We start from the raw sequence: 19442 nt of genomic DNA on the forward strand, positions 1-19442 counted from the left end.
CGTCAGCTTCTTTTTCTTCTTCTTCTTCTTCGAGCTCTTCAAGTTGGTGTGACGTAGACTCTGTAGCATCTCAGGAATCATGCCTGCACGTCTGCGCTTACCCTAGGGCTACATCCACTCGCTGCAGATTTACCAGGCTCGCAATGTACCTCTGCTGCCCAATCAGCGCCTCATCCTCCAACCCGCACCGCTCAAAGAAAGCTCCGGCTGGCCTTTGTCAACAACAACAACAACAACAACAACAACAACAATTTCCAGCATACGAGGCCGTTGTCCTCCTGCTCGCCTTTCTTTGTCTCTCCATAGGCGCTTCTTACACAAACACATCAAGACTCTCACTCACTCTGACATCCCCTCTCATCGCTGCGTCGAGCGCAATTGATCGCGGCATCAGCCAAACATCATCGCCATCGTCACCCTTGTCAGGTCAGGGATCCCCCGCCATTGCCAATTCACCTTGCAGCAGCCTCGGACGCGCGACCAGTTCGAAGACCGCCGGGGGCTCTGTCGAGGACGAATTGATACCGCCTCTTTTGCACCAGGTTTCCATCGCCGTCACGAAGCAACAGCACCGACGCAGGTCGAATCCGCGAGCGACTTGTCGGCACAGATCCTGCGGCCGGTGTCAATCTTGGGATTTCCCGCCCTTTTCTCGCCACACCGACTCGACTCGTGCTTTGCCCAGTGCTTTGCCCACTGCTGCCCGCCGGCTGCTTCCACCCAACGACGACAACGCTTGGAAACCCGGCCGAACCTCCGGAGTCGAGCAGAAGCTCCCCGCGAGCCCGAGAGTCGGAGGCTGAGCTGTTCCCGGAAGCGCATGGCATCGCTGTAGCGGCGCGCAGCTGCAAGCATCTTGTTCACCCTCGGCCGGGCCTTGCGTTGCATCAGACAGACATCGGCAGTCCCGAACCATGTCCACCGAAAGAATCAAGGTCCCGCCCAATGGGCTCGAGATCAAGAGTGTCTTGTCGCCAATCACCCCGACGATACCCACCACCCCGTTCACCTCTGGCTTCACGCCGCTGGTGACCGTCGTTGGCTTCCACCATGCGCGAGGCCCCGAGGTCGAGAGCTGGTTTGGCGTCGAGGAGGGCGTCGACCCGGCCGCCAAATATGGATGGAACTTGCTGCCGTTCATGGCCCTGAGCGATGGAGCGCATGCGTATGTCCACGGCTCTTTGTCGTCTTTGAGCTGGAAGAGCCGTTTGCTGACTTGCCCTTGCTGAGCAGCTCCGAGGAGGACTTTTCCTACTTTACCCTGTTGCGCCCCGAGACCGACGACGGACCGGCGACATCCCTCTTTGGCATATCATGTACTCGCCAGCTCGACTCGTCCCAGCTCATCAACCGGCCTGCCGACGTGACTCGCTCAACCGTGCAGAAAGCGGTTGTCGTCATCGCAGACAGCCCCCAGTTCTTTGGCATGCTGAGACAGCGCCTCAGCATAGTCACCCAAGCATGGTTTGCCCAGCGCGAGTTTACAGACGTCGACATCCTGCGCGGATTCCAGGAAAGCCTTGCGGATGAAAAGGCGCGAGGAATCTTGCAGGAGGAAGCGCAGAGAGACCAGTACCTCGGCATGAGTCTGCGCGAGCTGATTCACGAGTTCAAGTGGCAGGCTCTGGTGCTCCTCAAATGCTGTCTTCTTCAGCCCAAGGTTGGTATTGTCACTTTCTGGAGAGAGAGAGAGAGAGACATACGTTCTGGTGTATTCGTGCCAGAGGAAACCAGCTAATGATCCATCCAGATGCTCTTTTTCGGATCGCGGTGCGATCGGCTATGCATGGTCCAATTTTCCCTCATTTCCTTGATACCCGGACTCATTCGTAACCTCCAAGACTGCGCCGATCCCGAGTTGAACAGTTACGAGAAGAAGCTCGCACAGCCAACGAGTCTGCAGAGTAGTAACCGCAACTCGCTTCTGACCTTTATGGGGCTTCCCCTGCAGATATTTGGCAAGGTACGTGCCCGTCAGCTCTCAAACAAAGGAACGGCATTGCTCACAAGGGAAAAACAAACAAAACAGGGAAGCATCTTTGGCCCGTATACGCCCCTACAGCAACTCGATCTGCTGGCCGATGTCGGCACCAAATCCTACATCGTCGGCAGCACCAATTCCCTACTTCTCCAGCAAAAGGACCGCTACAGCGACATAATCATTAATCTCGATGACGACACCATCAGCATTACATCGCCTTCACTGAGGACGGCACTGTCTTTGACTGCGGCGGACAGGCGATGGATCGACTACTTGACTCAGGAGGTCAACAATACGTGGGACGAATCCAACCCCGGCACGCCAAAGACGATGCAGTACGCGGGAAGCGAAGAATACATCCGGGCGCAGTTCGAATCCTACATCATCGGCCTCATCTCGTCCGTCAAATTCCACAACTATCTCGTCAAAAACGCCGCGACCGGCCGCAATACGGCGGAGAGCGACCCGGCCGTCGACTTTGGCCTCGACTGGGTAGAGGCATGGCAGCGCACGGAAAACTACCGCATGTGGGACGCGCACACCGATACGAACCTGTTCGCCGTCTCCGAGCCACGGCACCCATGCGCCGGCGGCCTTTCCATCGAGGACGTGCAGAGACGCATTGCAGAGCAGGTCAAGGAGCTTCACCTCGACGAGCGCCTCGCTCAGGGCCGCGATATCCTGGGGCGCAACTTTGCCGCCGGGAAGGAGAAGGCGTCGACGATGCTCAACCGGCTGTACAACGACATGGAGCAGATGCGCGAGGCGCAGCGCCGCCGCGCCGAAGAAAACGCCAAGCTCAACGAAGCAAACGGCGGCGGCAGCAAGCGGAACAGCATGGCTAGCGGTACCAGCGTGGACGCGGCATCAAAGCCCCAGCAGGAGACTGTGAGCAGCCGGGCGAGCGCGTACATGGCCAGCTGGGCGTCGTGGGCGGGCGAGAAGCGGCGCAACGGCGGCTGGGGCGGAGGCTGGGGCAAGAAGAAGACGGCATCGTCGACGACGTCCGGGGGGGCGGCGGCGGCAGCAGACGGGACGGCGTCGATGCCAACGAGCCCCATTGAGAAGGACTACCAGTTCGTCAGCATGCTGGCGTCGGCCGCGGGTCGCGGGACGAACTCGACCGAGGCGTACCGGCCCATGACGCAGGGCAGCTTCAGCGAGAGCATACTCTCTGGTGCAGACAGCAGCCGGCCCGGGACGGGGTCGTCTGCCGCGGAGGCCCCGCTGACGCAGTATCCGAGGGAGTTTGATCGCGATGATGATGATGATGATGATCGTCATGAAGATGATGGGTTCCGGGAGGAAACGCTTGTTGGCAATGGCGGGACCAAAAAGGCCGATTGAGCCCCCCCCCCCCCCCCTTTTTTTTTTGGGCTTTGTTCATTGTTGACGAGCATGACTTGAAGCGAGAAAGAGAGAGAAGTAGATCAGGGATTGATGTTTGGACTTGTATGAGCTTCTGTTATTTTTTTATGGCCTTTTTTGATTTCCCCCGTTTTGGTTCAACATGGTATATATGCAATCAACGCACGCGGCGGGATGGAAACGACGGGATGAATTGACCAAGGGAAAACTGGGATTGGGAACGGGATGAATATTTAAGACGCACACACACACACACACACACACTCAAGACCTGCACTTTGATATATACATATATACATGAGCTCAAGCAATGTTTAAGCAATGTTTAAGCAACGGCGTATTTCAAGAAAATGAAGAAAAGAGTTGTGTTTATCCGGTTCACGTCTCCTGAATAGGGTAATTGCAAAACACCCAGGGTTCATTCATCAATTCTCTATAAAATCAAGTCTACCTAGTCAATCAGCTGAAAAAAAAAAAAAAAAGAATTCAATCAAAGACACATATCGACCATCATTAGACCAGGTCCATACCTCCTACAAGTAAGCTACAAATGATACACACATGGCCAAATGTATATTGAGCGGGGGGGGGCAATCCAATCACGCACATACATAATCGTTCAATGATGGTCACATTAGGGGCAACAAAAATAATAAATGACACAGAGGACAGATTCTTCTCAAGTCCACTCAACTCAGACCACCTCAAGCATCGACTACACATATACATCGCATTCTGGATCTCATCGATCGTGAATAACATACACGTATTCTCTGTTAATGTAACCTTGAGCTGCCTGGCATGACCGCCCCTATGGAATCCCTCCCAGCAAGCATTCATAACCCTCGTCAGACAAACAAAAACAACCATGAGGAAATTCCATGCCCTTTCCAGCTCATCCTGTTCCCAGATGGCCTGAATCTACGCATAAAGCAACCGGTATGGGCGAAAACAAACAGATAACAGAAAAGAGGTATGGTGGGATAAACCTGCCCGCGTCCAAGAGGCGAAGGGGCCGAGGATGATGATGCATGGCTGTGGACATATTCCGTGAATTCTACCAAATGTGCTTTTAATGAGAGCGCGAGAGAGAGTAGGCTTATGCCAAGTAGCCCAACTCATCATCGTCCAGACGCTCGAGGTATTCCTTGTCAAGAAGAATCTCTATGCACTTCTTGATGTCGGCAACCTTGGGGACGAAGCGGGAGCGGATCTGGTTGATGGTCTCGCTCACGAGCAGCCCGTGCTTCATCTTCTTTCGTGCCTTCATGATACGAACAATGGCGGACTAATGAATACTTGTGTTAGCCATGACAGAAAAGGTGTTGAGAGAGAGGATAACAAGGGGGTCAAACGTACCTGCAATACCAACTTGCGGTCCTCCTCAATAGTCTTGTTCGTCTCAACCTCCTCCTGCTTCGCCTCCTTGATGCCACCAAGGTTGAGGTTTACCCTGATCTTCTTGCTCTTGAAATCGTAGTTGAGGTTGAACACCTTGCCGGGGCCGGGCTTGTCGCCGCCATCCATCAACAGCACCTTGGCCTTGAGGATCACGGCCAGCGCTTGGTCGAGCACCTCGGTGCTCAGCTGGGTGGCGGTGCAGATGTCTTCGTACACGTAGCTGTCCTTTTCGTTGAACAAGAGGAGAATGGCCATTTGGTAGATTGACACCTGGAAGGTGTAAGGGGTCTTGCTATTCTTGCAGTAGCCGGCCTTGATCTCGCCCTTGCACAGGTGCCACAGCCAGGTGAGCTTGCGGCCGTCGTGCTTGTGCTTGTAGAATCGAACGAAGCGCTCAATCTCCGAGGCGATCTCGGGCGGCGGGTCGAAATGAGTGCTCGGCGGCGTCAGGGGCCAGAAGCCCGTGCCGAGAATGGAAAAGGTAGAGTCAACAGACCTAGCGTTGCCGACAGTCTCGAGGTGCTCGCGGAACTCCTTGTTCAGATCCTTTGATATCTGCATATCCTGGAACATGCGCTGGAGCTTGTTAGTATATTCGAACCCGCAGGCCTCCTTGAGCTTGCTGATCATGCTCGTCTCGGCATCGTCCGACGACGAGTTGCTGTGCACCAGTCGCCTGGCCAGCATGCGGGAGTAGAACTTTTGAAACACGTCCTTATCCTCAATGTACTTGAAGACGGTCATGATTTGAGACAGGGTCCTCTCGAGATCGGCCTCTTCGATGCTCGTGGTGCTCTTCCTCAGGAGCACATCTGTATACTTGGCCAACAGCTCGGGCGACTTGTTCGACCCCGATTTGCAGACCTCATTTCTGTTGACGAACTCGCGGCAGGCGTTGTCCAGGGACCGCGTGAACTCGGGCTCGTCGTTGAAGGCTCTCTTGACGAGGCCCTGGTACTGTGTGTGGATTTCAAGCAGAGCGTCCACGTAGACTTTGGGTTCTAGCTTGTCGCCCTCGGACGACTGCACCTTCTGCACGGCGGCCAAGCCCGCCTTCCGGACATGGGTCTCAAACCTGGTGCGCAGCGGATCCAGGCCATCGGGGATGCGGGAGAGCAAGCTGTACATCCGAGCCATGTCCTCCTCTCGATCATTGTCTAGCAGCACCTGAAACTCCTCTCTAAGGGGCAAGGAATGATCGGCAATGAGGGCTTGGTTGCACGTTCTCTTGAGGGGAATGGCAATGTCCTGATGGAGGTACATATTGACGCGTTCCTCCTCCTCCGCCAGTCGGGCCTCTGCCTTTTTCATGTACTCGACAACGGTGTTCTCGGCGATGAACTGCTTCGATTCGGCTTGGTAGAACTCCTTGGTCGCCGCCAAAAAGGGGCGCTCAAAGTGGAATCTGTACACGTCGAGCGTGGACTTGGAAGGATCCGCCTCGTCGAGGCCGAGCGAGACAAAGGAGTCGACGACCTGCTTGATTTGGCCATACTCAATGGTCTCGCCGTTCCTCTGCTTCTCCACGAGCTTCAGCACGGCGTCCATAACCTTATCCGACACCTGCTCGAAGAGCACTTTGCGCCATTGCACAAGATGAAGAGTGTAGACGTCATAGATGTTCTTCTTGCCCTCATCAATCTCGCGCTTGACCCAGTGCCGATTCAGATACTGGAAAAGGTGATGGATGTATTTCGCAGCGATGGTATACCGATTCCATTCTTTGATATAGAAGGTCAGTAGGGCCTCGTCTGTGTGCGACTTCGACGACTGGACCAGATCGGCCAGGTGACGTTGGAGGTATTTGATCAGGTGGTTGTAGAGGTCTTCGCCCAGCAGATGCGCTATTCAGTCGACGAGGAGAAGTCAGCATATGTGTAGTCTCCGGGAGGAAGAGGAAGAGGCTGGGGGAGAAGCAGAGAGGATGACAACAAACCTCCACGGTGGCTAGTTGCCATAGTAGGACCACTGAGACCGACGGCTTTCTGCGACGTGCAAAAGTTATGAACAGCGCTGTGACAAATGGTAAGCAATCAGGCCTGCATGTGCGAGAATTCGAGAGCCGCCGAGGGACGGGCAAGCGGGAACGAAAAAAGAAAAAAGAAAAAGAAAAAAAAAGCAGGCAAGGAGGTGACATACGTATAGACTCCCATATACATCTGCATATCCATGCCCTGTTCGAGGTCGGTCATGATGCGGGTAATGCCATCCTCCAGGTACTTCCATCTGCAGCGGGCGTTAGTGGTCTCTCTTGTCTGCTTGCGGGAGCTGCCATGGACGGCTTGGAACCCGATGGGCGTCGACTCACGTTGCTTTGATGTCCTCACGGTTTGGCACCGGGGGCATTCCCGCCGTTCTGGCCACCATCTTGGAAGAGCGCGTGGGAAGACGGCGAGGCTGAGCTCCAAGCAGCAGGCCTTGCTCGTTCGAGAGAGGCGGGGGTGGAGGGACGAGGTTCGACGCCTCTTACGGACTCGCGTGGGCGGGAGTGGCTGACGATGCAACGCAGCAAGCGGGAGCGACTCCTTTCGCGTCGGGATCGACCGGCAGCGGAAGAGGCGGAGAGAAAGAAGCGTCGGAGACGAAGGGCACAAGTCGGCGTAGGTGCTGTTCTGTTGCGAGGCTCTGCGGGAGGAACGAGACGGAGAATGAGGCCGCAGGCAAACGCAAAGGTCAGCGGTGATGCTCACGCACCAGCCGGACAAGGCAGTGGGTCACTCGATTAGAGGCAAGTTCACAGGCCAACCAGCTGGAGAGCGGCTCAACGCGAGCTGAAGTGCAGACGAGGGGACACGGCCTGGGACGAAGCAGATGCTCGTCGGGTGTGTGCCCTCGGCTGTGTCCACTGCGAGTGCACAAGAGGGGTTGCGAGAGGAAGAAGAAGAGGAAGAAGAAGAAGAAACAAGAAAGGGAAGAAACAACACAAAGAAGAAAGGCGAAGATGCTGTTAGGGGGGATCAGGAAGAAGGGAGGCTGCGAGCAGAGAAGACGCAATGATGAGAGGGAATCAGGCAGTCAAGCCCAAAGCTCGAGTAACTACCGGTGCTAACCTGGGCGCCTGAACGGGCTTAGCGCCGCTTTCTGCCCCGGACAACCGCCTTTCCGGCCGGTCTGCCACTGCAGTTTGGGCAGAGCAAGAGGATCAAGTGGTTGATCATTTGCGAGGGATTCGGCAGCTGGATGCTATTCCTCGGAATAAAAGATAATAAATATAAGGATATCGGCTCATCAACATGCATTTGCAATTCGTTGCGGTTGAGAAAGGCTGCCTCAACTTCACGCAACTGCTGTTAAGCAAACAGGCATCCTGCCTATATCGGCCCTGTGTTTGTACTGTACCTACCTACCTAAGGTACCTAGTACTAGGTTAATAGGCATCTCCAGTTGCACACGACTGATGGTCAAGACTTGACCAAAAGACAATCAAACAGCCTCATGCCGGCTTGAGGAATTAGGCAACCGACCCTTATAGACATATATAGGTAGTACAGTAGACACTAGCCGAGGGTATATACAGTATCCCGGCTTGGACAAACAGACAGCTGGGCCATTCGTAGCTTCGTTCAGTTCGTAATGCGCCGTGCTCCGTCGCTGAACGCCATGTAGAATCCTGATGACATGCAAAAACGCTTCGAAGATAAACAATACAAGATCAAAACACGCTGCTTGCGGCTCTCCCGCGGATGAACCCCCTCACCTGCGGTCGTCCTCGGCACCCCCTAACCGCGCTATCACTCGGAAGATGTTGACGGTGAGATTCGCCGTCCACGCGAGGAGGCCAAGGAGCATGAACGACGCAAGGGCCTTGGCCAGCGCCCTTACCTCGTGGTCGCCAAAGGTGTGATAGACGACATGCTCAAAGGCGAGGGCTGTGCCCGCCGCTTTGAATATGATAAAGACCAAGTCGAGCAGGATGAGGGATGTCTTCGACTGGGCCGAGCGCAGACCAAGTGGTTTCCCCGTGTACTCGTCCCATATCATGTACCCGTTGTATGGGACAGCCACGCAGTCCACCGCAATGGCAAAGATGGACTGCGTCCGCTCGGCGCCCTCGCCCAACGCTCGGTCTTCGAGGGCAAACATTTTTGCGGCGATTCCCAGGGCGATGAGGGACATGATGATAACGGTCATTCGGAAGAGCAACGGGGAGAGGGAGCTGCGCATGGCTCGCTTCCACACGCGCTTGGAGAATGGGCGGCGTTTCTCATGTTTGGTCTCTGGCGCGTCCAGTGGCAATCGGATTGGCGCATTGAGGTTGGGCGGCAGCTGATTCAGGGCTTCGACGTCGACAATCTCGCTCTCTTGACCGCGCGGGCGCCCCCAAGCCGATGACCGTATGAATTCGGCCCAAGAGAGGGCGGGCTGTCTCCACGCCGCGGCATGGGAGGAGACAATGACGGGCTCGGCCGACCGAAGGTGATCCCATTTCCTCCCCCGTGCTGAAGCTCGTCCGTACTTGAAGAGATGTGGAATACGGCCACGCTCGGATTGTGGAGGGCCCAATTTGGGGTCTTCATCCCAGGTAACGAATCCATCCTGCGAAACTCGCCGCCTGGGCTCCTGAGGCGTGGCATTGTGCTGCGGCGCCGTGGCAGGCCGAGGAGGGTTCAGCAGCCGCAGCTGCTCTTCGACATTGGGGTCGTGAACCTCGTGATGGAGAGCAATCCAGGCTATGTGGCAGAGGTGAGATTAGCATTCATGCCTTCCAGGCCGGATCTGCCGACGCGATAGGGACTGCTTGCATGTCCTTACGAGGGATTGTTCTCACTGGGCGTTGGCGCGCCTGCGTTCCGGCAAGTCTGGACGAGGCTGAGAACGAGGTCTCGGCCAGATCAGAGGTGGGTGAGCTGTCTGTCAATCCCGACGCGGCGTCTGTCCTACCGTCCGGCTGCTGCGTGGGTGACGACATCGAATGACGGCAGCGCGAGTCGCAAACAGGTGAGATGAGGTGCGGTGAGGCGAGGCGAGGCGAGGTCAGGTAGGATTATGCAGCAGAATCCCAGCGGCCGATCTTCAATCTCTGCAGGCCGGGCGCTGAGGAGGGTCAAATCTTTGGACGAGAGGACGAGCCGGGCAGGCCCCGGATCCGAGGGTTTGGGCGACTGATTGGTTTTGTACAAAACAGGGCGAGTCAGAAAACCGGCGGGACTGTCGTCACAGGGACGCCGGTTTGGCCTGGAGGTGGGATCTAAGGCGATCTAAAATGAGTGACGATGATACACATACAAGTAACCGCAGCTAGGGATGAAAGGGTGTGAAGCTGGGAAGAAGGCTGGAAGCACGCGGTGGGTCGATAGGCTGGAGAGATGCTGAGCTCATGGTCACACGCTTGGAAGGCGGGAAGCTGGGCAAAGAGACATTGCACGAGGTCCACGATTGCGGGAGGCTTGAATTGGGACCTTGGCCTGGGCTTGAACCTTGTACCTGAACCTTGATCCTTGAACAACGAACCGGGGCCTCGATTGTACCTGAAGGAGACGCTTCTTTCTACCGTCTGCCTGGACAGGGGCGGCAGATGGCTGGGGGGTGGTGCTTCTTACCTGATGGAACCGATCGAGAGGCTGGAGAAGGACACACGCCTAAACATGGAGCAGCTGAGGCCTGAAGAACCAGCATTTGCCTGCGGCCGAGCCGTGAGTTGCTGCGCGATGCTGCCCCGTAACAATGGGACGATCAGGTGAATTGAAGCAGGGAGAGCAGGATTTCGGGATACTAAAAGAGGCGCTGCTGCTAACAGGACCGGGGAGCATTAGCGGCGGAGCGGCTGGGCAGGTTCCGGGTACCGAATAATACTTATAAAATGAGCTGAGCTGAACTGAACTGAACTGCGACTTGATCAGAAGAACTTGCCCGAAGATATCATGTTCGGACAGACGTTGTGTTGCTACTACAAGCTCTGAAAAAACACATGCTTGACACGTACTTTGGAAGCAACCTTGAAATCACCTGCTCGCAACCCGTTGTCAAACAGCCAATGGTCCAGAATGGTTCAGCCAAGCATCGACTGAGCCTCGGCATCGCTCGTAATATGTGCTCAGCCTCTGATTCGGGCGCGCACTGATCGCGACCTTCGTCTTCGCTCGGTCCATCAATGACGTTGCTCCCTGGTCGTGGCTGGTAGCGGGTACTTTCTACGTCACCTGATTGCGCGCGCCTGTTCTGTGGCTGCCAGACGACGCGCGCTGCTCCAGTTGCTTCGTTGTCACTGTCGCTTGTCGCTTTGTCGCTGTTACTCTTACTGTTGCTGTTCCTGGTCAGTACTGTTTCGACCGTGGCGGCACGGTCTCTAGGTAATAGATAGGCGCCGCAGTTTTGAAGCAGCGCTTGTGATCGAGACTTCATGGACTATTATCTGCGTCGGGCTGAAATACATAGCAGTAGATGCAAAGATCTTACCTAGTTTCTTATCTGGCGACCTGTACATAGAACTGCATTTTTTTCTTCTACCTCTTTGTCCTCTCTCCCTTCTTTGATGCATGTGTGTGTCTTCCCCCCCCTCCCTTCCTTCCTTCCTCCTTCTCTTCCCCTCGGAGCATTTGTGATGTCAGGATAATCTATCTTGATTGTTCCTTCTTGCTTTTTTTTTCGGGCGCTTGCCCTGCCACCGACACCGCGGGACCCTTCCTTCCTTCCCAAACCGCCAGCTGGGCACCGACGACTCCTCTTCTTTGCGCTTCTTCCTCACGCAGCTTTTGTCTTCTTCTTCTCTTCTTCTTCATATTTTCTTCATTATCCTCCAAGAACTCCCCCGGCGCGAAACTCTTCATCGCCATCACGACGAGCGACTGCAACACCTGCAGTGTGTCGGCAACAAGGAAGCTGAACTTCATAGCATAACCACGCGCAACCTTGCACTCTGCATTGGGCATGCGGGGGACCAGAGCAGAAAACCCAAGCAAGATGCCAGCCTCATTGAAGGAGCGATCGAGTCGGCTGCAGATGTTTGCACGCCTCAAGTCCGAAGCCGACGTCAAACCAAAAGAAAACAACAGCACAGCCGCCAATGGTATCCCCAACGGCAATGCGGTAGCACAGTCAGTCCGCGAGCCAGAGCGCTATCAGAGCTCTGCTCCGGTGCTCACGTCCGTCGCAGAACGGAGGGAATTGGCAGACAGCGCTCGAGTGCCCGTGCCTGGGCTGAACGGAAACGCTCGCCAGCCTGCCGGTCATCAGCGCAGATTCAGCCAGCCGCCGCCCGAGTCGGTGCAGCGATCACACTCGCAGTCCCCCGCCAGCCAACATCGCCACATGGACATCTTTACGGGCTCCCAACTAGGCGACAGCTTTATGAATTCTGGCCTAACCACGCCGCTGTACGAGCCATCCGAAGCCGATCACGAACCGATACCCGACAGGAAGAATGCCGCAGTTGCTGCTCCTGCGCCCGCTCCTGCCCTCACCACAGGCCCTGCCACCACCAGACCGGCCCCTCGCTACAATTTTGACAAGAGATTTCTCACGAGCGACAATGCCACCTTTCAGATTGGGGATGATCTCCTCATGCGGGTAGTCCCGGGTACCAGGAACCACAACCCTACGTATATGAATGATGGCTTTAACAGAACCATCGTCAACGGTTATAACAAGCCGGCGGGACACTATCGAACGAGCTACACGCGACCAGAACCGTTGCCGGAGAGGCAGCCCAGTTTGCCTGTGCGCGAGGTCAAGATTCGTCACATGCAAAAACCTAGGCAGTTGGAATACGACAATGGGCAGAAGAGGAGCGCGTCGCCTGCCTTTGCGAGCAGAGGGCGGCCAATGAGAGGCAGAGAGGACGACATGCGGCCCCTCAGCAGGTTCCGTGAACTCGAAGAGGTAGACGAGGAGGACGGGAGGCAAGGGGCATTTGACGTGGAGGAGAACGGGGATATGGACGATGGTACATCTACCGTGGGCGGCCACCAAGATGGCCATTCGACACCAAGAATTAGAAGGCATCCCATGTCGCCTCAGCGAGTTTTGGAGAGCGCCATAGCCACGACCATGCAACCGTTTCGGCCCTCCGCGCCAAAAGGCAATAAACGCAGGCGGGAGAGCCTCGACTACGACGACATGGCTCTGAGCACCATGAGCTATACCGAGCTACAGAATGAGCCCTTTGACTTTGATCCATCCAAGGCGCCAACGCACGTTGGCTCGGGCGGCGCTGCGGGCTCTGCGGACACCCTCACCGCAAAGCTGGAGCAGTACCAACACCAGAGCGAAAAGGAGCAGCGCGCCCTGTTTCGAAGCATGAACGTGGACGACTGGGAAGAGGCGGGAGACTGGTTTGCCGACCAGTTCCACGAGATTATGCACAAGTTGCGCGAGGCCAGGCGTAACAAGCGCCGGATGATTCAGGAGTTTGAGAACGAGGCGGCCGATCGCGAGGCGGCAGTGCGGCTGCGAACGGAGGCAATCGAGCGGAAGCTGGCCAAAATGAAGCAAGACGGCCAGCGGGTGGTGACTCCGAACGAGGCGGCTAGCAGTGGGCGTTGATGGCCCGGTCATTTGAGCAGGCAAGCTGCAGCTTGTCGGCATTGTCATCGAAGCAGGAGTTTGGAGTTGATATGTCATGATTTCTTGTTTCCTCATTTGTCTCTTCCTGCAGGCTTGATGGATGGAGAATGGGCAGCGCTGGCCGTGGCCTGGTGCACTCGAGCCTGACGACGGGACGACGGCGCTGGCGGATAATGACCTAATGAGATAGAGACTGACTGCATGACGGGATATACTAGTGGAATGGCTTAGCCGAGATGGGCTCATCTTGTGCCATATGAATTCTACCTGTTGCCGAATGAAGTACCTGGTGCCTACCTCTGTTGTTCACCCTGTTGGCTCATTGTACTTGTAGGAGCCCGGATCTATATCTCTATAACCCGCTTCACCTTTCTATCCCGTCCTACCACCATCCTCAGCTGCGCCCCAGGCCTATCTTTGAACAGCCCCTCCCGCAAGCCATCGCAATACAGCTCGTAAGCAGGGTAATACGCGTCAACAAACTTGATGACCTGCTCCTTTGTCATGCCGGCGTTGGGATCGCCCCTCGCCAGACGAAGATGCTCTTCCTGCTCGAGCCGCCACTCATACACGTGCTCTGTATCCTCGGCATCAATATGAATAAAGGCACCAAACAAGGTGTTGATGACCTCGTCATACTCGCGCAGTTTCTCATTGATGGCGAGGAGATGCTCCAGGCGGTGGTTCTGCAGCGTTCGGCTGGGTGAGGAGTATCTCTGGGATAGGAGTGAAGGGGGGAGGGGGCGGAAGCCGATGCACCAGCCTTCGAGGATGATGACTTGGAGGGGTTGGCTGTTCGTGGAGGAACTTGAGGAGTTAGGGGAGGAGGAGAGATTGGTGTTGATGGGTTTCCAGAGATGGGGAGGGAGGCGGTCGCCTTGGCCGGAGAAGAGGGCCTTGTCGTATTGCGGGATGGAGGTTGGTTTGTGGGAGAGGAGGGAGGTGAGGACGGATTTAAGGAGGGGGATGTCGTGAGTTCCTGGGGGGGTAATGTTAGTCTTGGAGTAGACGAGGAGTATCTTTCACAATGATGTAAACCTGGTGATGAACATATGACCATGATTATGGGTGGGGGGTTATGTATTGAGCATAGTCTACAGGTTGTGTAAGTGTTCAAGTGAGAGTCGAGATTGAGACATACCTGGTTCGCCGCGGACCTGCCACAGCGCATTATCCGGATTCTCCCTCGCCAGCTGGACCTGCTCCTCGTGCGTGAGGTAGAAGTCGTCGATGCTGCATACGAGCGTGGGGATGCCCTGGTTTGCGAGGGTTTCGGCGAGGGGGCCGACGAGGGTGGATTTTCCGATGCCTTGGAGGCCGTTGAGGCCGATGATGAGAGGAGGGGGCGGGTTATTCTCGTTGTTCGAGAGGGTTTGTTGTTGTTGTTGCTGGTGGTGGTGGTGGTGGTGTTTTTGGTGGTGTAATTTGAGGCGGTTGAGGATGAAGGGGATGCATATTGGGGATTTATCGTCGATGAATTGAGGGGGCATGGTTGTCAGGTATTTTTGGGAGGTTTGTGTAAGAAGTCCTTGTTTATAAGAGGGTTGTGTAAGGCCGGTAACCTAGGTATATTGGGGGTTTGAAGTTGAGGTGGGAAGGTGTGTAAGAGGTACGACGGAGGTACATGTCCGTTGCAGCAAAGAGAGGTGCTTCGGCATGGGAAAAGCGGGTTTCTGGGGGTTGGTGAGTTGGTGCGATTGATTGGCTTTTGTCTGTGGGGGAGCCGATAGGATGAAGAGCTGTCAAGTGTGTATGCCGCATGGTGGTGAAGTACCTATCCAGTACCTGCTGCTACAAACAAGATGTCGGCACGAATAAGGCAGTAGCAGTAATGTTTATTGTCCCAGCCATGGCTGACCGAAACACGTGAATGTATCCCGCAAATGCTCCATCCCGCCATCGTCCAACCCCAACTCCAAGTCTGACGCTGGAAGAAAAAGCATGTGAACAAGCCGCCCTCTTCTGATGCCTCCCTCTCTCCCCCAGGTATCCCGCTTCCAGCTTAGCGCCTCCCCCAGCTCTAGAACTCGGCTCGGTACAAGGCGCGGCTACGGTGTACAAGCAGCCAAGTACCTTAGTATTGCATGTACCCTCTCCACGCTCGTGTACCCGCACCGAGAAGCTCAAGCCGAGGCATCGACAGCCGATCCGTCCGCATTTCTTAAGACACGGGCGACGTCTCTTGCTTTCTCTCTCTCAGTCTTTCTTCTCGTTCCTGCAACCTCCTCCTCCTCCTCTCTCCCTCTCCATCTCCCCGTGTTTGTTTGATCAACTTAGATACCCGTTCCCTTCTTCTTCTTCCTCCTCTTCTCTCCTGACTCTCCTCTCTTGCCGTCCTCAACACCACCACCACCACCAAATCACCACACAGCAATTGCCGACGTCATGGCTGACCAGCTGCGATACGACGGCCAGGTGGTGGTCATCACCGGCGCCGGCGGCGGTCTGGGCAAGGCCTATGCCACCTTCTTCGGCTCGCGGGGCGCCAGCGTCGTCGTCAACGACCTGGGCGGCTCCTTCAAGGGCGAGGGCAACTCTACAAAGGTGCGGTGACCCCCCAGAAGAAACTCTGCAGGCCATTCATTCCTCAGTGTCCGTCCATGGCAGAACAACAAGCTAATGCATTTGGTGAATTCAAAAAAGGCCGCCGATGTCGTCGTCGAGGAAATCAAAAAGGCCGGCGGCAAGGCCGTCGCCAACTACGACAGCGTCGAGAACGGCGAGCGCATCATCGAGACGGCCATCAAGGCCTTTGGCCGCATCGACGTGCTCATCAACAACGCCGGCATCCTGCGCGACGTCGCCTTCAAGAACATCAAGGACGAGGACTGGGACCTCGTCATTAAGGTCCACGTCACGGGCGCCTACAAGTGCACCCGCGCCGCCTGGCCGCACTTCCGCAAGCAAAAGTACGGCCGCGTCATCAACACTGCGTCCGCGGCCGGTCTGTTTGGCAGCTTTGGGCAGACGAACTACTCGGCTGCCAAGCTGGCCATGGTTGGCTTCACCGAGACGCTGGCCAAGGAGGGCGCCAAGTACAACATTCTGTCAAACGTCATTGCCCCCATCGGTATGAGCAGAATCCTCCTCCTCACCCTTGTTCGAGATCGAAAACTCGTGCTAACGCGGAACACCCAACAGCCGCCAGCCGCATGACTGAGACCGTCATGCCCCCCGACGTCCTCAAGGCCCTCGGCCCCGAGTGGATCGTGCCCCTCGTCGCCGTCCTGGTCCACTCCAACAACACCACCGAGAACGGCAGCATCTTCGAGGCCGGCGCTGGCCACATGGCCAAGCTGCGCTGGGAGCGGTCCAGCGGCCTGCTGCTCAAGGCCGACGACTCGTACACGCCCGGCGCCATCCTGAAGCAGTGGAACAAGGTCGTCGACTTCTCCAACCCCCAGTACCCCTCGGGCCCCAACGACTTCATGACCCTGCTGGAGGAGTCGATGAAGATGGGCCCCAGCGAGCAGGGCGAGAAGCTCGACTTTACCGGCCGCGTCGCCCTCATCACCGGCGCCGGTGCGGGCATTGGCCATGCGTACGCTCTGGCCTTTGCAAAGTACGGCGCCTCGGTCGTCGTCAACGACCTGGTCAATCCGGACACCACCGTCGAGGAGATCAAGAAGCTCGGCGGCAAGGCCGTGGGCGTCAAGGCGTCCGCCGAGGATGGCGATACCGTCGTCAAGGCCGCCATTGATGCCTTTGGCCGCGTCGACATTGTCGTCAACAACGCCGGCATTCTGCGTGACAAGGCCTTTACTAACATGGACGACAACCTGTGGCACCCTGTCATGAACGTGCACCTTCGCGGCACCTACAAGGTCACCAAGGCTGCTTGGCCCTACTTCCTCAAGCAAAAGTACGGCCGCGTGATTAACACGACGTCCACGTCTGGCATCTATGGCAACTTTGGCCAAGCCAACTATGCCGCTGCTGTAAGTCTTTTTCTCTTCTCCTCATGATGTGTATATATATATGTATAAATATATAAATATGACGATCTAACACATGACAGAAATGCGGCATCCTCGGCTTCTCCCGCGCCCTGGCCCTCGAGGGCTTCAAATATGGCATCTACGTCAACACCATCGCCCCCAACGCCGGCACCGCCATGACGGCCACCATCATGCCCAAGGAGATGGTGGACGCCTTCAAGCCCGACTACATTGCGCCGCTGGTGCTGGCCCTCAGCAGCGACAAGTGCCCGAACCCGACGGGCGGGCTGTACGAGGTGGGCAGCGGCTGGTGCGGCAAGACGCGCTGGCAGCGGACCGGCGGCCACGGCTTCCCCGTCAACAAGCCGCTGGTGCCGGAGGAGGTGGTGAAGCACTGGGACGAGATCATCAACTTTGACGACGGCCGGGCGGATCATCCCGAGAAGGCGCAGGACGGCCTGGAGAAGATTATGAAGAATATCGAGAACAAGGTATGAGAGGACCCAAATGGCTCCTTTTTTTTCTCTCACCTTTTTTTGCTTCTTCTTCTCCTTGCTTTGCTATGCGCCTCAATCCGTCATGATTTAGCATGTGGGAGCACACTTGTATCATCACCACCACCATCTATCATGTCCCCTTGTATATATATACTGGATAGTTCCCAAAGATGAAAGAAATGCCCTTGAAGGAAGATGTCCAACAAACAGACACTGGTTGCCTCGTTCTCAAGTAGAAGTCTGTGCTAATATGTGTTTGTCATTTTTTTTCTGTGTCATAGGCTCAGGGTGATTCTTCTTCTTCAGCTGCTGTTGCTGCTGCTCCCGCAGGCAACGAGTATCTCGCCGCCATTGACGAGGCTCTCAAGAAGGAGGGCGATCCGACCGAGTACAGCTTCACGGAGCGAGACGTCATTCTATACAACATTGGTGTGGGTGCCAAGCGAAAGGAACTCAAATACGTCTTGTAAGTCCATCCTCTTTATCCTCTCTATCAAAGCTCTGCCCCTTTATCACACATGAAAGATCCAATACCCCCCCTCTCGTCCTTGACAGACACCATACATCCATCACTCAAAAGGAAGAATTACAAAAGACTCGCCTAACAAACATCTCTCCTCGTTTTCCCACGCAAACAGCGAAGGCGCAGAAGACTTCCAGCCCCTCCCAACCTTTGGCGTCATCCCCCCCTTCTCCGCCGAAACGCCCTTTGACTTTGACGCCCTCGTGCCCAACTTCTCGCCGATGATGCTCCTCCACGGGGAGCAGTACCTCGAGATCCGCAAGTTCCCCCTCCCCACATCCGGCCGTCTCGTCTCCCGCGCAAAGCTCCTCGAGGTCGTGGACAAGGGCTCCGCGGCAATCGTCAAGACGGGCGTCACGACGATCAATGCCGAAACCAACGAGCCCGTCTTCTACAATGAAATGACCGTCTTTTTGCGCGGCTCCGGCGGCTTCGGCGGCTTGAAGAGGGGTCAAGACAGGGGCCCTGCCACGGCGGCCAACGAGCCTCCCAAGCGCGCGCCGGATGTCGTCGTCGAGACGGCCACGGGTGAGGACCAGGCGGCGATTTATCGGCTCAGCGGAGATTATAACCCGCTGCATATTGATCCCGGGTTTGCCAAGATGGGGGGGTTCAAGGCGCCGATTCTGCATGGGCTGTGCACGTTTGGGATTGCGGGCAAGGCCGTGTATGATCGGTTCGGTGCCTTTAGGAATATAAAGGTGAGGTTTGCGGGGCCGGTGATTCCCGGGGAGACGGTGGTGACGGAGATGTGGAGGGAGGGGAAGAGGGTTGTGTTTCAGTGTAGGGTGAGGGAGACGGGGAAGATGTGCATTGGGGGCGCTGCGGCGGAGCTTCTTTGATGGGGGAAAATGTTGATGATGCTTGATGTATAAAGGGGGGGGGGGTTTAAGAAGATGAGGGGGAGAGAGAGTCATATACTGGTTTCGAATCTTGAGAGTAAAGTCCAGCTAGATTGCCAGCTTAAATGATGGATCACACAAACGTAGAGTTCATGGTATCTGTGTAGGAATTCAAAGAATTCAATCTATCCATTTCATCTCGACATTCTGTATACTGACAAACGCTCAGTCCAAAACAAAGAATGCTATTCCCAGGTTCCAGCCCGCCTAATTAAGGAAAAGAAAACAAGGGACGAAAGAAACACACAACTAAAGGAGCAGATGGAGCAGAAACATCAAGAAATCGACGAGAAGAAAATGCTCATATCTTGCATTGTAAGCAGCAATTTG

At 55.7% G+C, this 19442-nt stretch overlaps 6 protein-coding genes across 6 annotated transcripts; 3 read left to right on the forward strand and 3 right to left on the reverse strand.

Moving 5' to 3' along the window:
- Nucleotides 1-1010: 1010 nt before the first annotated feature.
- On the forward strand, nucleotides 1011-2932 carry TRIREDRAFT_26151 (uncharacterized protein; the record flags this gene model as incomplete). The annotated part of the gene is made up of 4 exons (XM_006961932.1): nucleotides 1011-1186; nucleotides 1231-1660; nucleotides 1751-1963; nucleotides 2030-2932. Coding segments are annotated over 4 exons (1722 nt in total), but the record flags the coding sequence as incomplete, so codon positions are not given.
- Nucleotides 2933-4448: 1516 nt separating this feature from the next.
- Nucleotides 4449-7096, reverse strand: TRIREDRAFT_55706 (uncharacterized protein; the record flags this gene model as incomplete). The annotated part of the gene is made up of 5 exons (XM_006962341.1): nucleotides 4449-4637; nucleotides 4709-6594; nucleotides 6717-6718; nucleotides 6908-6976; nucleotides 7059-7096. The coding sequence occupies 5 exons, from the start codon at nucleotides 7094-7096 to the stop codon at nucleotides 4449-4451; spliced, it is 2184 nt and encodes a 727-aa protein (XP_006962403.1).
- A 1144-nt stretch (nucleotides 7097-8240) lies between these two features.
- TRIREDRAFT_74932 (uncharacterized protein) lies at nucleotides 8241-9659 on the reverse strand (the record flags this gene model as incomplete). Its single annotated transcript, XM_006962342.1, has 2 exons — nucleotides 8241-9420; nucleotides 9503-9659. The coding sequence occupies 2 exons, from the start codon at nucleotides 9657-9659 to the stop codon at nucleotides 8444-8446; spliced, it is 1134 nt and encodes a 377-aa protein (XP_006962404.1). The 3' UTR covers nucleotides 8241-8443.
- Nucleotides 9660-11689: 2030 nt separating this feature from the next.
- Nucleotides 11690-13231, forward strand: TRIREDRAFT_74933 (uncharacterized protein; the record flags this gene model as incomplete). The annotated part of the gene is made up of 1 exon (XM_006962119.1): nucleotides 11690-13231. One exon carries the CDS (start codon nucleotides 11690-11692, stop codon nucleotides 13229-13231), a length of 1542 nt encoding a protein of 513 aa, XP_006962181.1.
- A 365-nt stretch (nucleotides 13232-13596) lies between these two features.
- TRIREDRAFT_56117 (uncharacterized protein) lies at nucleotides 13597-14742 on the reverse strand (the record flags this gene model as incomplete). Its single annotated transcript, XM_006962343.1, has 2 exons — nucleotides 13597-14231; nucleotides 14394-14742. The coding sequence occupies 2 exons, from the start codon at nucleotides 14740-14742 to the stop codon at nucleotides 13597-13599; spliced, it is 984 nt and encodes a 327-aa protein (XP_006962405.1).
- Nucleotides 14743-15637: 895 nt separating this feature from the next.
- Nucleotides 15638-19052, forward strand: TRIREDRAFT_2392 (uncharacterized protein; the record flags this gene model as incomplete). The annotated part of the gene is made up of 6 exons (XM_006961894.1): nucleotides 15638-15796; nucleotides 15896-16322; nucleotides 16394-17190; nucleotides 17271-17681; nucleotides 18026-18153; nucleotides 18326-19052. The coding sequence occupies 6 exons, from the start codon at nucleotides 15638-15640 to the stop codon at nucleotides 19050-19052; spliced, it is 2649 nt and encodes an 882-aa protein (XP_006961956.1).
- Nucleotides 19053-19442: the final 390 nt, after the last annotated feature.

The sequence above is a fragment of the Trichoderma reesei genome (genome assembly GCF_000167675.1).
Source record: "Trichoderma reesei QM6a unplaced genomic scaffold TRIREscaffold_2, whole genome shotgun sequence".
Lineage (NCBI taxonomy): Eukaryota > Fungi > Ascomycota > Sordariomycetes > Hypocreales > Hypocreaceae > Trichoderma > Trichoderma reesei.